Below are 20,799 nucleotides of genomic sequence, written 5' to 3'. Positions count from 1 at the left end.
TTCCTCTTTCTTTATGCAAAGGCCTGCCCAACCACTCTAAGAACCAGCTGGTTTATAATAATGAATATTCATGCTCGATGGCATTAAACCTGGCATAGATGCATGCTATCATGTGATAATTTCTCAATTCATAGTTAAAACCTACTTAGATTCCTTCAGCAAAAGCAAACTCCCAGACACGCAGCTGGTAAAAGACCCTATAGTCTGTATCCTCCACCCTCAAGGACTCTGCTATCAATAGTAATAACACTGAGGCAAAGCAAGAACTCTCTAAAAAATGATTCCTCTACAACGAATGCATTAGACCATCATGATGGTATTTGTGACTTTAAAATGATGCAGGAAGAAAGGAAAAACTGTGTGATCGGTAACCTTATGTGTCAACTTGGCTAGACTATGGTGGCCAGTTGTTCAGTCAAACACACACCAGCCTAGATGTTACTGTAAAGGTATTTTTAGCAGTGAGGAACGTTTGCAATCAATTGAGTTTAAGTAAGAAATTATGGAGGGTATTATTTATTACCCTTTATATAATGTGAGGGGCCTCATCCAATCAGTTGAAGGCCTTAAGAGTAAAGATTGAGGTTTCCCAGATAAGAAGGAGTTCTACCTCAAGACTGCAGCGTAGAAATCCTATCTGAGTTCCAGCCTGCTGGTCTGCATATTTGGGGGGTCAACAATGTAACATCAATTCTTACCTGAATTTCCAGCCTGCCACCCTGCCCTATAGATTTCAGACTTGCCAGCCACTACAATTTCATGAACCAATTCCCTAAAATAAATCAATCAATTGATTGATTGCTAAGATAGATACATGACGGATGATTGATTGATAGATAGGTAGACAGACAAATAGACAGATAGGTAGACAGATAGACAGACATCCTACTGGTTTTGTTTCTCCAGAGAGCCCTCACTAATACAAACAAGAACACACATTCCATCTAGGAGCACCTGAACACCACACCACTCTATGAAGATGGGAAGCAGGTGGCAAAGTAGATACTGACTTGCAGAGCTGAAGACAGATCAATCTACACACCTGCAGAGGGTGGTGCTGATGAGAGGCAGCCCATTCACCAGGCAGGGCCCTGCAAACCTTTGAAACTAAAGGCACCAGGTACTGCAGAAGGCAGGGGGTGAACTATGGGGCTAGAAACAGGCAAATAGGTGGAAAGTGCCGATAAAGAGAAGCTAAACTCTCCAGGTTTCCACCCCTCCTTCAAAGCCAGGAAACCATCCCCTTTCCAACTTTTGAGGAAGACAGAAGTTTTAACTATCTGAGGCTCTGGTTTTGGAAAAACAGATGAGTAGAGGGCATGCCTGAACAAACAGATGGAAAATAGGGAGATGATGTGAAAGACTAAGAACTGACCTGTGAGCACCTACGCCCTTCTGCACAGCTTCCAGAATGCCAGGTTCACATACACCAGGCAGGAGTATGAAGAGCCTCCTCTAGGGAATCAAACAGCCTCAAAGTAAAGGCCAGACGCTAGCTAACACTGGAGGTCAACCAATGAAAACCTAGCTCACACCAGTCACCCTCAGTGAAGCCCAATTAACAAGCCCTGCCCAATTAGCTTTATAACTCAACCTTAAATAACAACACACAGCAAAGGTACCAGATATTTAAGGAAAGCTAGATACAAAAACACACAAATAAAGGGAAGGCAGGGCACACATGAAACTGGCAAACAAAGCGGGATAAGAGATGATGTATCCATGAAAAGACAAAAAAAGGATGTTAATGATTTTTCTAATCAGAGTTCAAGAAAGAGCTCTTGGAAATTAAAAATATAGAAATCATAATAAAAATTCTATAGAAGCTTTAGTAGATAAAAATTTTAAAGTCTCCCTGATGGATGAACAAAAAAGACAAAGAGATAGACAGTAGGAAAGAAGAGATACTAAAAAGATAAGATCAGTCCAGGAGACTCAACATCTGCCTAATACAGTTCCAAGGAGAAGAAACGGGGAATACAAAGGTGAGGCACATGAAGTTCCAGATTAAAAAGACCTACAGAGTTAGCAGAACGATAAATACCAAAAACAAATCCCGGTAAGGTACATCATTGTGGACTTTAGATGGTGAGACACAGAGAAAGGACCATAAAAGGTTCCAAAGAAAGAAAGAAAAACAAAGCAAAGGAAAGGAATGCAGTCAGACTTCTCAAGCACAGTGTGAACTGGAATCCTGCATGGAAATGATTTTCCTCCTAGAATTCTACATGCAGCTAAAGAATAGTAAACATCTCAAAACATGTAACTTGTATGTACTCATTTATGGGAAGCTACAAGATAAAGGGCTTTTCCTCCCTGGAGGCTTTCCCTGTCCCCTGATTGGAATTCTCAGCTCCCCAATCCCAGAGTGTGGTGTTCAACAACTTAGTGTTTGCCTTCATCCTGGAGGAAAACGTGGGCCATGTCTGATCACCCTGTACTCTCCCCAAGGGCTCATCCTGGTACATACCTAACGGAAAGAACTCAAGAAGCATCTGTTGAATCTTCATCAGCCAGGCATACCTTTTAGGCTTTCTCTGTCATTTAAAAAATGTATTCCACAAGCAACAACTGACCCTTTTTATACTGTAATAGAGTTTTAAAATGTTTAAAATTGAAACATTCATGTGCACAATTTGAGTGCACTGGTCTTGCTTTAGTAAAGCTTTTTAATACTATCTGTTTGGAGCATGGGCGACTGCAAGGTTAGTAAATTTTCTCTGTAAAGGGCCAGATAATAAATATTTTCAGTTTTGTGGGCCATGTTTCTCTTCTGCAACTCCTCAACATGGCCATTGTAAAGTGAAAGAGGCCATAGACAACATGGAAATGAACAGGCATCTCTGTGTTCCTGTAAAACTCTACCTACAAAAGCTAGCAGCCACTGGACTTGGTCCACATGCTGTCATTCGCTGACACCTGGATGAGAGTATTGCTTTATTTATTCCCACCATTTTCACAGGAAAGAAGTTTCTTAATACCTCGACTTAGCATTAATAATTTGTTTTTTCTATTTTTCTCTCTTATATCTATCCTCTCTCTGGAAGTTGAATCAGTACTCAATAAAAAATCGGGATTATGCTCTGAGAGACAAATTCTCTTTTCAGAATATCCCTGCTTTAAGCACTATGGGAAGGTACACTGCCTTTCTCCACTTTAAAGCCTAAGCTTCTTTTAGGTTGGATGAAAATCACTTGCTCTTTGAAATTGTGGTCTCTGCTTTTCCAATCAAGGGTGGCTTAGGCTGCCTTACAGAGCAAGCCCCATAAAAACGCTGCCATGGGGAAATGCTGTTTGCTGAGAGTTTGACACAAAAGCCCTTCAGACAAGTGTTGTTTGGCTGCTTATGGTAGATTAAGAACAAGATCCTTTGTTTCCAAAAGAAATCAATGTTTGTTCTTAAGTTCAAAGAAAACCAACTGTTCTAAGGACGATATGAGGACCTGGACTTCATTCCAGCCGCCAATTATCTGCAAACACAGCAGAAGCAAAACCCATGTCTACCTAGCATGGAGAATTAGTCTTAGGAGATCCCTCAGTCCAGAACTCCCCTACCCAGTCACTTAAGTCCAGCCTATGAAATTGATTTTTTAAGGAAAAAAAAGAGTGTTTATATCAAAATGGGAGTCCACTTAGGTCACCCCCTCTGAGGAGCAGTCACATCAACTACTAGGCTTCTTATTAGCTACTAAGAAATCCAGAAAACAGCACCGGTGGTTTTTCTAAGTGGATATGGCACTCCCTTCAAGCCAATCACTAACCTGTCATTTAAAAAAAGGAGAAAATAAATGAAAATACCACCATCAAAGCCTACAGACTGGGTAGAATTCCATGTCTGCCAGGTAGTAAAAATGGGTAACATTTTAAGCAGCATCATAAGCAAAGGATATAATTGCCTCTGTCAAAAAGCTTGTCTAGCACAGATCAGATGTCAGCCACCATTTGACAAGGCAGCCGAAAGCCAGCCATGTCGGAAAATGCTTCCTGCTGGTTGGAGGGGAGGATGTGCATCTAAAATCGACATCTTTGTGGGGTCCAGCTTCTAACCTCTGAGGTCCAGTAGTCTGACAGCTTGAGATATTCACATGACAGCTATTTCGTTCCCAAGTTCAAATGCAACAGTAGACAGTAAATTGTGCTACAGTCCCCTACCAACCATTCTGGAAGCCCGTATTAAGGTATTCCTTAGAATTTCACTTCTTAGGTGCTTTTAATTTCTGAAGCCCCTTAAGATTCAGCACCAAGTCTTTGGGAGGACAGAAAGTGACAGGAGGGAGAAGGGAGGAATGAAAGAAGGAAGAGAAGAAAAGGAGAAGAGAACAAAGGGAGAAAAAATCTAAGAGAACTTGAGTGACCCTACCAGGAGACAGATGGAGAGCAGATGGGAGCTGATCCCAGGTGAATACTATTCCAGGTACCTCTAAACAATGCCAGCATGGGACTCCCTGGAAACAAGGAGACAAAAAATCAATACAGCAGGAATTCCTCCAGCTGGTAACTACAAGGCCTCCAAAACAGGTGCTCACTTAAAATGGGACTGCATAGAGGAAAAAAACATGTTTAGAGAGGAAGCAACTCCAAATGGGTGTTCTGCCTTAAGTCACAGGAATGGCTAGAGCCTACAAGAATTTTGAGCTTTTTTTTTTCTTTTCTTGAGATGGAGTCTCACTCTGTTGCCAGGCTGGAGTGCACTGGCACAATCTTAGGTCACTGTAACCTCTGACCCCCTGGTTCAAGCTGTTTTCCTGCCTCAGCCTCCTGAATAGCTGCGATTACAGGCATGCGCCACCAAGTCCAGCTAATTTTTTTGTGTGTGTTTTTAGTAGAGGTGGGTTTCACCATGTTGGCCAGGATGGTCTTCATCTCCTGACCTCATGATCCGCCCACCTTGGGCTCCCAAAGTGCTGGGATTACAGGCGTAAGCCACTGCACCTGGCCGATCCTTTCTTTTATAAGGACACCTGCCACTGGGCTTAGGGCTCACCCTAAATCCAGAATGATCTCATCTCCAGATCTGAACTTAATTGCATCTGCCAAGATCCTTTTACTTTTCCTTTTTCTTTTTTGGCATGTAAAACAGTGTTCATTCTTTCAAATAAAAATATTCATAGCGAAAGGATTACGACAGTCAAACAAGTTACCATATCCATCTCATCACATGGTTACTTTATTTTTTTGTGATGACAGCACCTGAAATCTACTCTCTTAGCAAATTTCTAGTCTACGATGTCATATTATTATCAACCAAGACACTTTTTCCAAATAAGGTTCACACTCACACGTTCCAGGGGCTGGGACTTAAACGTATCTGTTTGGAGGCAACTACTCAACTCACCACCGTTTCCAACAAACTAGAGAAGAAAATTCGTTATTTACTTAAATAAACATGGACTGTAAATGTTTTGTTGTATTTGATCATTGAAAGTCCCAAGACAGCAGGAATTCCTCCAGCTGGTACCTACAGCTATTCCTGTCAGAGCTGGTGTCCTTAGACAAGTTACCAAGCCTGCCTGATCCTCAGTGCCCTTATGTGTAAAACTGGGACAATCCCCCACCTGGTAGGTTGTTGTGCAAGTTGACAGTGATTCATTTAGAGTGTCTGCCCCCAGCTAATGTCTCGTTGACAGGCCCTATTCTTCAACGGCTCTGAGCAACATGTTCAACAGACACTCCCCAGGAAACAGCGTTCAGTTATTTCTTGATTCAGCCATTAGTAGGATGTGTCTCGGGTATTTAGGGAAAAAAGAAACTAAAATAGCAGGCTTGCTAAAGGTAAATAATAATCAGACTCGTGGGAGAAATAAGGACTTGGCATCATGAGAAGAGCCTGTCCTATTCAAGATGGTCACCTGTGACCATAGTTCTCCAATTATCCCAGGAATCATCAACTTAAATACACCATCTGTCACTACCTGGGCACTCCCCAGGACACAAGCTGCATCTTATTTATCTTTGCATCCCCCATGCAATATGAACTGATGAATGGATGATGGCACAAGCCAGAATGCTCAGGAAACTTCAGCTCTGATAATCAATAATCATGTAGATAACTACTGTTTATTGAAAGTCACAATACTAAGTGCCTTACATATACTGCATGGATTAAATAAGATAATTTATGTTGCCATTTTGGCATAGCTGCTGCTCCAGAAATGTGAGCGATCATCACCACTTATTTTAATCCTCATTCCAACCAATAATGGAGGCATTCTTATTCCCATGTTACACAGCAGGAACTGAGGCACAGGGAGGTGAAGTCACAGAGCTAATACCTGGCAGAGCCAGGGTTTGTTAGACTTCAGAGACCTGTCTCCTTTTCAGCTACATTGCATGGCTTCTGATTCACAGTATTAAGTCTTTGTTTTAAGGTGTTCACACATCTATAGTCAGACTATAAACTGGAGGCATGGGGGAAAGTATATGTATATACATGTAACATATGTATGTATATGTATATATGTATACATATGTGCTATATATTTGTGTACACACACACGCAACACCTGAATTGAAGAAATAAACTAGAGAGAACAATGACCTAAACAATGGAGGGTCCCAGGGAGCGTAGAGAATTCCCTTGTCCTAAATCGTACTGTGCAGGGGTGAAGTATCACATGTTATGCTCTGCCAAGCTCATGAAAGCAACACATGCAAAGCTCCAGAGCCTCATCCTGGGCATATTACTTCCTGTTGAATAATCTTGTTTCTAAGTCAAACGCCGTAAAGTGAAGAAAAATGAACTGCGCTTAACATTCCTGTACCAGTGCTTTTCTCTGCACCTAAATTCCCAAAGACAGTGAGCAGGAAACATGACTGGGGGCATTAAGAGAATCCCAGCCATGAACTTACAGGAGGAATGGATGCTGGGGAAGCTTTTGCGGCCCTCGGACACCAGATCGGGGTCACCTGTGCAATGCATTTCCGAGTTCATCACTCCATCTGGAAAGCAGCGGTAAAAGAAATCGGGGCGAGGTCTACAAAAGACACCATGGACATTTTCAATATAAAATGCTGCCATCACAAATGACCCCAAGCTGACCCCCCCAACTCCCCACTGCCCCCAGCTCTTTCCTCAGCCCCCTTGGCTGTCAACACTGGAGCTCCTCACAGAATACTCTAGACACAGCCGTTTGGGAAAAAGCTCAGGTTTTGGTGTCAGAGAAATCTGAGTTGGCGCTCCCATGTACCACTTACTCACTTTATGACCTTGGGAAGGTCACTTGGTCTCCCCCAGCTTCAGTTTCCACATCTGTAGAAGGGGGAAATCAATACTGACCCAAAGCTGAGGTCCTGAGGATAGAGTGACATGACTTACAGGAGGCACCTAAGCAGTGTCCTCTGGCCCAAGTTCCTTGTTTGACAGGTGTGAAAAGGAAGGCTTCATGCCACCTGTGGACTAGAAGTTACTTCCTGTCTTGATCTACCGCTCTATTGTTGGATATTGGCATGGATTGCTCAAATGCCAATCCATAGGTCTCATCCTGAAGAGAACGATAAATAAGTAATCCTATTAATCTACCACTCTACTGCTTGATCTATTTCAGAGGTTGCCTCTGGGATCCAAGACTCCAGGCTCCCCATGTCCGTATATCCTGAATTCGGGTGGCCACTTGCCCTTCCTGAAATGGCAGGCTTCACCTGGCCTCACTGAGAGACCTTGAACACTCAGCTCCATGATGCAGAGGACACAGTGCCCCAGGTTGGCCTCTCTGGTCTAGGACATGGGAAAGAGATCTCTAGAGGCACATAGGGGTGGCCCTGGGCCTGAAGTCGAGCCTCCTGCAGCAATCACAGCTGCAGGAAGTCCTGAGTGCTTACTAGGCTTCAGACACAGTGCTAAGCTCCACACACCCGCTGTGCCATATAATCCTTAGGAGAACCCTGAGGCAGAGCCTGGAGCTGTCTGTATTTTACAGGTGCAAAAATGAAGGCTCTTCATTGCTCAAGGTCACACACATCCCGTAAGTGGCAAGGACAAGCTTTGAACACCAGCGCCTGGATCTTCATGCTGACACACTTCACCCCATGCTTTACTGCCTCACTCGAATGAGGGTCCTCACACAGGTGGGTGATGGCCTATCACCTCACATTCATACTCAACTAATATTCGCTGAGCACCTACCACGGGTGAAGCTTAGCTAATGTTGGAAACACAGCGCCTGCTTTCTGAGCACTCCAGGTCACAGTCCTGATCACTGGTCCTTCAGCTCTGCAACTCCAGTAGGGCCTAAGCAGTCTATCAGAACAGCTGGGGTACTGTCTCTCTGGTACTCAGCCAGTGTTTCTCCAAGTATGGATGTCCACCTAATGCACCAGAACCTCAGAGGGGTGAGGCCTGAGAGTAAGCACTGGTCAGGGCACACAAAGTTAAGGGAACACAGCAGCAACAGGCCATGTACTGCCTGATTTTTATCTATCTCCTGCCCCCTCAGTCCCTGGCCTGCATCCAGTAGATAAAATAAATACTAACATTCTGAGAGGGAATCTAGTGTGTCCCAGGCCAACAGCCAGCTAGAGTTAGTTAGGTCTTGAATTCAGATGTTTTGACTGCTCATGTCTGTAGAGACCAGCTCTTCACCAGAGCAGTCAGAAGAGAAGGAAAGATACATGGAAAACAGAAATCATTTCTCAGGGGCAGTAAGAGAAATGTGCCATAAGCCAAGGCTCAAATGCCAATCCATATGTCTCATCCTGAAGAGAATGATAGGTAAGTAATCCTACTTATTTATTAGAGGCCAAAACTGACAAGTGAGTGGGTGTCAGGGGAGGCCCTGGGCTGGCAGGGGAAGAATCTGAAAATGCCAGCAGTAAGCTTTGTCCCACAAGAAAGTGCGGTCAGTGGGCACTTCCTTGCTAGTGATCTGCTTTCTAAAATAGTGAGTTTGTAATTCAAAGGAAAGATCTGTGCTAAGGATGGAAAGCTCAGAAGGACAACAATTTAAGGGAGAACTAGATGAGCTCAAATCTGTCCCATCCAGTGTCCTCTGGCCCAGCTTCCTATATAGATGACCTTGATAGTCTAAGTCACCATTTCATTCTTCTTGGAACTTACCTTCCCACTATTAATTTAATAGTGTTTGTGCAGACTCCATTCAACGCAAGAGCCAAGGACACCGCTACAAAACAAAACCAACAGACAGAAAAATAGCAAGCTGGCTCTTAAATCAAAATCATCATCATCATTATCATCATCATCACTGTTACATTATAATACTATTTAATGACCAGAGAAATATGAACGAATACTTTGAAAACAGAGATGCGTTTGGGTTGCTAGAGAGCAAAATATAATTATGCCAGGACTTTGGAGAGAGACTCATAAAATTCTAGGCCCCTGTGACATGAAATTTATCTCTCCTCCTTGACTGAAATTTTCACAATCACAGAGGAGCTTATCTATCATTTTCTGGCCTGATATGAACAGATTTAATACCACAGCATGTAGAATTTCTTTTACTGGTAGCAAGAAACATAACTTTTTTTATTTCCTCCTGGCAACCTTCTCAGACATAATTCTAATCAGAGCAGCTGCTGGAATCCTACTGCAGAAAAGGACATTCCCACTCGGCAATTATCTCATTATTGACCCATCACCGGCCGACAGCTGTCCATTTGTTATCAAACAAATCACTGTTTCTGCCAAGGTGCAGAGTCCAAAAGCCTCACTGGGTTTGGAGAAGGTCTGCCCGGGCGGTGCTTTTTGCCATCTAAAACAGCAAGAACTTCTGGGATACATTATTTGACCATACAGAGCACAGGGACTTTCTCCAAACAGTCTGGGAAGACTTTGCCAGATGCAGCACAGATTGTCCCGAAGGTGGCAGGTAACATGAGTCACAGAGCTTTCACTGCAAAATCTTGTACTTCTCTCCTGTGGTTTATCGAGAGTGCGTAAAAGGCAGAGTCATCACCATCAATGTGATAGAAGGTCAAATGCCTCACATAAGCAATACAAACCTATTGATGCCCCATCCACTGCTTTGTTGAATAATAAAGCATGTGAGCTACCATTTCCCTTTGGCAAATATTAACTGTTCAATACTAGCTGAGATTTATATAAGAATATAGCAGTGAATGGGGGCGTTTTCGTGAAGGAGCTGCCTAGGGCAATTCATGGCCCATCGAGAGAGACAAACGTGTTGTTCTATGAGCAGAAAGTACTGTGGAATGGCCAACATGGTCACTAAGAGTACAAGCCACAGAGATGGGAACACAACCCACCTGCTTTTAACAAGTTATCCGAAGCAGAGAGAATGGGAGGGACACATTCAAATGAACATCTTTGTCAAAGGGAAACAAATCACCTAAGTGTGAGATGGGGGCAACTGGCCATATCTGAGTGTGGCAGAAAGGAAGGACAGGCCACAGACTTGGAGGGCAGAGTGTGAATCAGCCGCACAGCACTGCCATTAAAACACTGAGCATGCAATGGGGGTGCAGAAATTGGAACTGAATATGAGGGAACTTGGAAAGATCCACTGATTGCATTCTGAACACACAGATCCTTCCCTCCTCAAATGCCAGCTTCCCTTCTCTCTGGCAAGCTCAGAGCACTGTGGAGAGGCCTGTCTCCAAGAGGGGAGAGCAAATTCTCTGGGATATCTTTGCCATATTCTCTCCACAAACCCTGATAATTAACAGGTTGTGAGATTGCCGCAAAATTACTGTGGTCTTTTCTCTGTTAGGGCTGGCCTGCCACGCTCACTGCTGTGTTTTCCCAGTGGGGCTGAACTCATTATCATCCTGGTCCTAGCATGGCCTCTCTGGGAACAAGCATCCCTAGCCAATTCCCTATCGCCCCATGTAAATCTTGGTGAACTTCATACACAGCCACATGGATCACTTCCCCAGCCTCTGAGCCTGGTGGGCTTATCGCAGCACAGAGCAGTTCTTTAAAAAGTCTGAAATAGCTGAACTGGAAAATGTATGGATATGATATAACCACCTACAGTTGGCAACTTTCCTGTCTAATCCAAACACCTGAAGGAAACAGAAAGGTAGGAAGCTGGTGATGATATTTAACATGGAGGTCATTTCAGCATTCTAGAAGGAACCCAAACTGCTTAATATTTTTACTGGAATAGCACAACCCTCCAGGGATCAATGCAGGAGCCCCTCATTGATACCAGAGAGAAGGCTGTGCTGGGATCAGACTCATGAAAGGCTGGACAAACAGGAAAATAAATGGCCCCCATCAGGAATACTTGTTCATTAGCAATAACCCAGTGGGTCTGATTCATAAGGGCTGTCCTCTTTTTACAGCATCCCACAGCACTGTGGGTTTCAGAGAAGAGTCAAAAAGACAAACCATACTGTGTCTGATAAAAAATATCAAAGCAACATGTCCCGTGAGTCGGCTTGTAAGCAGCCTGTATTCAGGACGCTACTGGTTATAAGCATTCCAGGAGATTAGAGGGATTTTGTTGTTACTTTTGTTGTTGTAGGAAATTCAGCACTATCGTGCTTTTATAAGAGTGTTCTCTATTATACAGACCTGACTGTTCTGCAGCCTGAATTCCTAAAAGCCCAATGCTGCATGGGGCAAACCTCACTCCTCTCATCCAATGCCAGATGCACAAACATGGCCACTGTTTACCTGGAGATGAGGGCAGCACTTGGGATCCAGGTTTGGAAGCCTGGGTTAAAGTCTGCTGAAGACATCTGAGTAAAGAAGCATGCTAAGAACTAAACCTCCTGGTCGATAGAGTCCTGAATTCCAGACAACACTGGAAAATCTACACCCTGTTTTCTGTCCTTGGCTTTTAAAGATCACCCACTCCCACCTGCTACTTCCAAGGCTTCCTAAAAATAGTGATTGAAAAAAAAAACTCTACACACAATGGGAGGCTGTTCATCATTTTTATATGGCAGGCTCTCATTTATTTAGGCAAACAGAACATCCAATAATTCCACCTTCTCTGTTAACGTATAGGAGACAGAGTATGATGTTCAATTTTGAAATGTCACCCTAAGGGAGATTTAGCTGAGAATGAAAAGTCTGGAGAAGGCAACTGTGAGCTACTTACTGCTGTGACAGCAGCCCCACTCCAAAAGCCAGCCGTCAGTGAGAACCATAACCATGAAAGACAGTTCTCACCCACAGTCACTTATCTTGAGACTCCATGCCAGGGGAGCCACTAGAATAAAGAATGAACTAAAGGGATTTCCAAATGAACTGAGGGGGCTCCCAACAGCACTTTTTGGAGACTATGGTGATATCCATCCAAACACTGCCCGGCCACTCAAGCCATGTGTGGAGGCACACCTACCTGAATCCTTGGAGAATGTGACCTTTTTCCACCTCAGCTGAGGAGACTGAAACCTGTGACCAAAAGTCCAAGCCACACAAGGGCAGCCTGCGGTACACACCTGACCTGAGGGAGGGCATCGACAGGCTGGCCAGGGACTCATGGCTTTTGTGTCCAGGCTGGAGAAATGAGCTCAGCCAGAGACTCTGTCTAGGAAGTCTGGACCAAGAAACACAGTGAAGCTTGGTGGGTGGGCACCGAAGTTGAACAGGCAGACAGATTTGTGGCAGAAATCACCACCACTGCAAGCCCAAGCCTCACATAAACCAGACATGGGGCAGCAGAAACAAAGTTGAGGCAGAGGAATCAGGCTGGGAGTGTGAGGAGAAGAGGCAAGGCACATTGCAGTGGTCATGAGCCAAGAGGGAGGTCTCCCCTCCTGATGGCCCAGCTCCCCATTCCAGTCCCTGTGAGGTGCCTCTGAACCTTTCCCCCTTTTTCTTGGATGTCTGTGAGATTGCTTATCAGAGCCCTGTAATTAAACCCCTAATTTATTTGAGCTAATTTGAGAGGGATTCTGTTCCTTTCAAGTAGATAAGGCCTAACAGGAGCCTGGTTATATAGGAAGCGTTCTCTGTGCTGCTTTAGGGCAGGAGCTGCTGCTTGTCCCACACTCCCTAGATGCAGCTCTCACACTCACTCCCTTACCATGGAAAAGGGAGGATCATATTTTGCTACATTTTCATTTCCCCAAAGCCCAATAATTAACAAACAAACATACCCTTAAGTGAAGGCTCTCATTTTCCAGACTTACTAGCCCATTGAATGGTAAGTCCATATAACACACCAAAAACAAAATTTGGGCTGAGGATTTGGGTAACTTTTAGGTGACGTGTCAAAAAAAGAAAAAATCAACCTCATTTGGTTTTTCTCACGGTCAAAAAGCTGAAAACCTGGCTATAGGTTAGTTTATTTTGTTTGCTAAACAAGCCAAGTCGTTTTGGCTATCTCTTAATGCTGTCATTTACTCAGGATTTGATTATCATGAAGACCAGAAAAACACATTTAATCCTGAAATGTCAAACTCTTGTCCCATGCAGACATGGCTCGGCTTGGGAAGACTTTATAACAATGATGTTATAATCAATGACAAAGATCATAGCACTCTTCACATAATAATGAACACTTAACTACCAAAATATCTTCAAACTTAAGATGAGTTATAGAGCTTGTTTGTAATATCTATTTTATTTTACTCCCGCATTTGCCTATTATTGCTTCTAGCCAACAGTGTTTGGTCGAGGAGTCTGTGGTTGATTTCTGAATTGCCCATAATGTGGGTCTATTAGCCAAAAATGTGAGAGTGGACAGTCAGAGGCAACAAAGTTTTAGATTTACTTTGCCTTACTGCCAAGAGCTACCCGGAGTCTGTGCCTGAGCAGCTACAGCTCGCTGGTGTGTACGGGGTGTTACGAGCATTCAGCACAACGGACAGCGACAGTGGGCGGTGTCTGAACATCCTTCATTTAGGACCGCACATTGGCTCTTCTTTGCGCTTAAAGTTTATCTTTATTTTATCTTGTTCCTCCCCAGCTTAATTTGACCAAAAGAAAAAAATCAGTTGGGTGTAACTGAGATTTCTTAAATGTGATCATCTAATTAAGGTCAGCCCCATTCCCTAAAGCAGGAACTGTGAATACTCTACCTAAGAAGGCTTCCTTAATTTCAGTCTTGTCTGTTCGCCGGATAATTTTCACCACACAAATAACAGCCAGGGGTGTGAGGAAAGAAATTGCCTGGAAGAAATAACAAACAATCCCTTATGAGGACATCAGTTTGCTATCAGAAGGGCTGATTGATAATTAGCTCCCGTTAGTTTCATTTAGACTCCCTGGTTGAATAATCTTACTGAACTCCTGACCTCAAACAAACAAACAAAAAAGGATGATGTATGTCTGTGTTTAGAGACTACACAGACTTTAAAAATGGAAGATCTGATTGTAGGTTATAATTGATTTGTAATTGCTGAGAGCCATGTTTAAAGCAGTGACTTTTTAAATGGAAAAGAATAGTCTATAATTACGATGAATCATGTCTGCCAGTAATTCCCCTCATGCTCTCCTCTGTGGAAGGGTGAAGAACCCTTGGCCTCCAACTCCTATCTCTCTGGAAACACGAGTGCATTTGAGACTCACTTAGAGTCAATCAATGCATTTTCTTTTGGTGTTCTTTTGTTGAATATTTATCTCTTCTGCAAAGCAGAGTTTAGTCCATTTGTATAAAGACTCTCCTCTTCCTTCCTCTATCCCCTTTCCTCCACATAGATGCTCAACTCAGACTTAATGAGTTAAACTGGTGGGATTCAGATGCAGCCAACACTCATTACAGAACCTACTGTGAGGTGGAAACCATGGTAATGGTGGTACCATCAAGTCCAGGAGCCTCTTACATCCTCATGATAACTCTGTGACTGCCTCCTCCAGGCTTGAGGACTAGGTGATGTGCCTGGGAACATACAACTGGAAAGGGCCGAGGCTAGGATTTGGGGACAAGGTTTCCATTCCCATATTGAGTCTTTATTCCAGCTTTCCGTAATTAGTAAATTGTTTTTAAACCTTCCACCAACCATATAAAAGGCATTTTTTGTTACTTCCTCATGACTATAACATCTCAGGATAACAATATCAGAAGAGACCGAACATCTCACAAATCCAGAATTGGCCTAGCAGTCAGTGGTGGGAGGGCTGGGGTGTAACTGTTGACCAATAGTGTTCATAATTCTGGAAATCTCTCTCTCTGCTCTAGTAAGACATCACTTTTTGGAGAGGGGTTTCCTGATAGAACTAAGGCATGGCTGGAATATGCTCTTCTTTTTTAAATGTATTTTTTATTTTTTTAGATAGAGTCTCACTCTGTCACCAGGCTGGAGTGCAGTGGAGTGATCTCCGCTCACTGCAACCTCCACCTCCCGGGTTCAAGCAATTCTCCTGCCTCAGCCTCCTGAGTAGCTGGGACTACAGGTGCACACCACCACGCCCAGCTAATTTTTGTATTTTTAGCAGAGATGGGGTCTCACCATGTTGGCCAAGAGCTCTTCTTTTATAAAAACAGAATTCAACCAAATGAATGCAGGCTTAGATGCTCCACACCCTTACTACAACCAGACTGCTAGAGCTCAAATTATCTCGGGGACTCCTCTTTGGGAACTGTCTTCAGAGGCCATTTGTATGAGACATGAAAAAAGCCCTCTCCTTACCTGCTACCATTTATTTCTGACCAGAAGTGCTAGTAACCAGTTTGATGATTCAGCTGTGGCCCTGAATGACTTGGACTGTTTAAAAGTCAAATAAGCAAGTCTTGCCACCATGGAGGGTGTTCAGGTGCTAAAGGGCTGATGCACTAGAGGAGATTCAGAACTGCTACAGAGAAAGCAGAGGATTCCCCTGGGGGCTATTCAGAAGGGCAACACTCCTGAGTTAAGAGGTCCAGTAAGTCTGTGCCATAAATTATTAGGCAGCTCTCACACCTAAATAACTACACGGCTTGTTAAAGTACTGATTTCCTCAAACATGCTTATACAGCTGGTCTGGAAATGTACATTTTTTTTTTTTTTTTGAGACGGAGTCTCACTCTGTCACCCAGGCTGGAGTGCAGTGGTGCGACCTCGGCTCACTGCAAGCTCTGCCTCCTGGGTTCACGCCATTCTCCTGCCTCAGCCTCCCAAATAGCTGGGACTACAGGCGCCCGCCACCATGCCCGGCTAAGTTTTTGTACTTTTTTAGTAGAGATGGGGTTTCACCGTGTTAGCCAGGATGAAACTGACCTCATGACCTCATGATCCGCCACCTCGGCCTCCCAAAGTGCTGGGATTACAGGCGTGAGCCAGCGCACCTGGCCCGGAAAGGTACATTTTTAACAATATCTCAAATGGTACTGATGCTGATGATTGAGAATTATGCCTTAGACTTTTGTCTCATGCATTTAGTGCTTAAAGAACAAGAATTGAAGCACCACTTACTAAAGTCCAATGTTATGGTCAAGGTCAAAGAAGTCCTTGTTTCTCCAAATCCAAACATGAAGGCTACCAGCTTACCTTCCTGTTTTCTGTCCCTTTAAGCACTGCATACAGACCAGGCAATGTGCTTCCAAATAGGAGAAAGCAACTCACTAAATAGTGGATGACCCAGTAATGATACTACCAAGTCAGTGTTTATATAGGAGAACAACATGGTTTTGAAGGAAACATTTCAAGGCAATCCCAGCTGGTATAATCTAAGGTTAGGCAACAATGAAACCCCAGAAAAAAGTATGAGTTGGGATGACTTTCCCAATGAGGCTTCCAAAGGAAATTCCAGAGCAGAAAGTCACTGCCCACATAGGAGATGTGGGTGCCAGGTGGGAGGCGCTCAGGATCAAGGCCAGGTGTGCAGGCTGAAGAATTCATTAGAGCTGCCCAATGACTCCAAGCTCATGGCCTGATGGCCCAGCGGTCTCCTTTAGAACTGCTCCCTGCCTCAACTTGCCTGTTCCTAATTGGACCCTCACCCCCACTTCCCCAACAAGGCTGGACTTAATTTAACTCATGCTGCAAATTTCCTAGGTAGATGCATATTGGTATCTTTTCTAGGACCACTATCAACTGCTCTTGAGCCAATGCTAAGCACCTAGGAGGGCCCAAGGCTCCCCACATCAAGGGCTTCCCAGGCAAGGGAATGCAGCCTTCAAAATGCCATGGTTCCCACCCCAGAGTTGCTGCAGCAGAGGTGTCTGTGTGATTGCAAGATGTGGCTTGTTTCCTTCTCTCATCCTAAAAGCAATGGGACCTGGTGTCTCATTCTTCTCCTGGAAATGTATCTGCCATATCCTTGGGCAGCACAGTCCGTGAATCAGGATGGATAGAGACATAGTTACATGTATCATTCACCCCCTTGTACACAAACATTTTTAAATGAAAGTTGGAATTAAGAGGTGAACTTCAGAAGCCAACACATTAGGAAAACAACTTCCTCCTGGGGCAAAACACCTCTGAACTGGGTAAAGGAGGAATGAAGCGAGTAAGCACCCTACCACCTCACTTTCACTCAGCAAAGCAGATTGAATTGAAACCAGTGCATAAGCATTCCACTCTTTGGACAAAGGCCATTGGTAGCTGCAGTTCTGCTGCCCGAGCCAGGGGAGCAGATGAAGATGGACAGAGGGACGTAAGGTGGGGATGCTCCCTTGTACCTCCACACATGGGCAGAGGTGGAGGAAAAACATGAGCAAGCAAAGTCTCCCTTGGTATTGTTTTCTCTTCTGTTAATGTTTCCATGGCTAATTTTAAAAGAATCAAATCCTAGGAAATCCTAGGATGAGCCCAGGGTAGGAAGATGGGGAGTGGTCAGAGCTTATTAACTGAGACCTGAGAGAAAACAAAGAATTCCAGCCGAACACTGCTGCAGGATTCAGAGAACATATTGAACCCTTCTTGGACTTGAGTTCTGCTCACTTGTTATGAGTATGGGGCTGCTGAATGTACATACCTAGGTTAGAATAACAAAGGCTAACGTGTACTGAAAACTTACTAAGGACTATGGTCTATTCTAGGCACCCCATGCAAATTAACTCATTCACTTCTCACAGCAATCCTACGTGGAAAAGGCTTCTTACTTAATGCATAGGAAAATAAAGCACAGAGAGGTTCAGCAACCTGCTGGAAGTCACACAACTAATCAAGTGGTAAAATGAGGAGTTGCACCCAGACCATCTAAATTAGGCTCTGCACTTTTGACCACAATGTTAGAGCAGTTCCTACCCTAGAAAGTAAATATTAAATAAAACATAGTGCATGCTTTTTTTCCAAGTTAAAAAAGAAAGGTAAGGAGGCTTGTTTCCAGGTCATAGATAAGTCATAGAAATTTCAGGGACAGTTGTCATATCTTAAGCACCTACTATGTGTTAAGGACTTTCCTCACACTTTGCAATCTTCTAACTACTCTGCTATGGAAAATATTATTCCCATTGTACAAATAATCAAACTAAAACTCAGAGAGATGAGTGAACACACAAATGCACACAGCTAGTGGGACCAAGACTCCCAGACTGGGTTGCCATGCTCCTGGGTTGGAGTCCTGAATCTCGGTGATTCCCTTAGCCCAAAAGCTTTAGTTTACAGATGGGGAAACTGAGGCTGGCAGAGATTATATATTGAACACCATCTTTAAAGTTACTAATTGTACTGCACAGTGCCCACATAAAGAGATAGCGTATGTATCATTAAGCAGGATCTGGAATGTGGCTAGTTTTGTATGTATTCCACAGGCTGGGAAGCCAGAGCTCTGTACAAAAAAAAAATGTGCGGAATGGACTCAGATTGAGGAGAGGTGAGTTCAGCCCTAGCTCCTGACACTTATCCATTCTTTGTCCTTGAGCAAATCATGTAACCTCTTTGATTCTCAGTTTCCTTATCTATAAATGGGTATGACAATAATAATATCCATGGCAAGTATTATTGGCAGGATTTCAATTCACTAATAGTTATGGAATGCTGATTAGGTGCCACACACTAAGTGAAGTACCAAAGGTCTGTCACCCCCATCTGATGCCCTCTAGAGCTTGATGGGACATGTTCCTAAAGACACCTTTCACAGATAAAGAAAGTAAGGTGCTAAGAGGGGAGGTGATCTTCCAAATTTGCATAGCTAGTGAATGGCAAAGCTGGGAGTTGACCCCTTGTAGGCCACTGTGGAGCCCAAACCAACTGCCCACCAACAGGATCCAACAGAGAGCTAGGATCCAGCAAATGCTGGTTGTTGACTAGTATTTCATTATTTTCTGGAAAAGACTGTTAAAAGGGTATCAGGATCTTGTCACCAGACACATAGGATTGATGCATTTTCAATTCAAGCCCACCTGCACCCTTAGATCTAAGTAGTGTGCACCTTTGAGTAGCAGGAGGAGGTTGGGGAGAGAAGAGGGAGCCTAACTCTCCCAGGCACCCTGACCATACCCTAAACGACAAACTAAGTTATGGAGCATCCACCCATGAATCAACACAGGAAGGGGCGTCAATCCCTGGCCAGTGCTGCACCCAGAAAGTGAGTCATCCCCACCTGCTGATGTAAGGCACCATGCACCACACTGCCGGGGCGCTTCTGGGAAACCACAAAATGTGAAGCAGTGTGTTTGATGGGGGAGGGCATGAGGATGCCAAGGACTTCTAACAACCAGAAGGGATCGAAGACAGAGCAGCCTCGATGCGAGGGTGTTAGCCAGAGAGGAGCTTGTCACTGGGGTTCATTCACATCAGACAAAACAAAACAATGGGCCCAAAGTGCCTTCATTTCTGGCTTTTGACAGAAAGGTGTGCTGCAGGGTGATTATAAAGACAACTTTAAGACACTCAGACACTTGGAAAAGGCCCTGCTCTGGGTAAACAATTACATCCCATCACAGATAAAAGAGCTGTCTAAGACTCTTAAAGAGCCTAAAAATTAAATTGTCTATCATGATCCAGCCTTGTCTCTTTTTCTTCCTTCTTCCTCCCCAAAATGACTTTATTTCTGCCTTCCTTAGAAGCATCCTATCCCAGAATAGAAAACCCTGGTATCAAATCAACACAGTATCTATCAGTAATAGTCTATGAGAATATATCTTCTGGACATATCACGGTCGAAGCAAAAAGAGAAAAGGGTAAAGAATAGGCCTTGGGTGGATTTCTTTTGGAAGCCAAGGAAAAAATTTGCAAAACCTATCATTCCTTAAACTTCTTACTGAGTCTTACCTATTCCTCAAGGCTTTTTAGTGATGCTGAACTGTTCACCTTGTGTTCATGTCTGTGCCCCTCCCTAGACTAGAAACCATATCTTATTCATCTTTCCTCATGGCAAGTGTTTCATAACCATCCACTGAATTAGCTTGTAATTAACCAATCCAAAGCTACCCCCAGTCTAGCTCTATCCCTGCCCCCTTTCTTAGCCCTTACGCATAGATACTCCAAACAAACTCCTATTGACAGGACCCACACAGGCTCACTCTCCATTTCTCTGCCTTTACACGCCTCTCCACCTAACCAATCACCAAGGAAGCATCACAGCGGAGTGCCTCCAAGTGAGAGTTTGCACTCAGAGCCAGTGCTCAGATCCTGGTTCAGCCACTGATAGTTGTATAATCTCGGACAAGTTGTATAATTTCTTCAGTTTTGTTTTCTCCACTGACATGAGATTAACAAAAGTGCTGACCTCAAAGGATTCTGAAGATTAACTGAGATGTTCTTTATAAAGTGATAAGCACAGCCCCTGAATTCAAGAAATGTTTACTGTTGTTGATGATGATAATGATGATGATGATGAAGAACTTCCCTAGAAGTTTACCTGAGCCTCTCCTCTGGCCCTTTTCAGATTCCATTTTGTATTAGAGTACCATTCTAATGTACCAGGGATCCTGGAAGGTCCCTGAGGGTACCTCCCAAGTCTCATGGGACTTCTCATCCCCTATAGCCCCTATGGTTTTCTTTACCCACAGCAGGCTCCCTGAAAATGTCCCCTGAATGTACAAAGACACAACTACTATA

At 43.8% G+C, this 20,799-nt stretch overlaps 1 protein-coding gene across 10 annotated transcripts in view; it reads right to left on the bottom strand.

The window, feature by feature from the left end:
• PLPP4 (phospholipid phosphatase 4) overlaps positions 1 to 20,799 on the bottom strand; it is a 343,809-nt gene that overhangs the window by 273,202 nt on the left and 49,808 nt on the right. For 3 of the 10 annotated variants that reach the window (XM_055093396.1, XM_034931607.3, XM_055093397.1), the window contains exons 3-6: positions 13,954 to 14,044; positions 9,053 to 9,116; positions 6,850 to 6,974; positions 4,361 to 4,445 (exon numbers count right to left, since the gene is read on the bottom strand). The exons of 3 other annotated variants lie outside the window; for them this stretch is intronic. In XM_055093396.1, the coding sequence (XP_054949371.1) occupies positions 4,361 to 4,445; positions 6,850 to 6,974; positions 9,053 to 9,116; positions 13,954 to 14,044 (365 nt within the window). The remainder of the gene's footprint in view (positions 1 to 4,360; positions 4,446 to 6,849; positions 6,975 to 9,052; positions 9,117 to 13,953; positions 14,045 to 20,799) is intronic. 4 more of the 10 variants (XM_055093395.1, XM_003825658.6, XM_055093398.2 and 1 more) reach the window with 2 other exon arrangements.

This window comes from Pan paniscus, chromosome 8 (assembly GCF_029289425.2).
Source record: "Pan paniscus chromosome 8, NHGRI_mPanPan1-v2.0_pri, whole genome shotgun sequence".
NCBI lineage: Eukaryota > Metazoa > Chordata > Mammalia > Primates > Hominidae > Pan > Pan paniscus.
The sequence above is the reverse complement of the archived record's forward strand: the minus strand, read 5'-3'. Positions and strand labels throughout refer to the sequence as shown.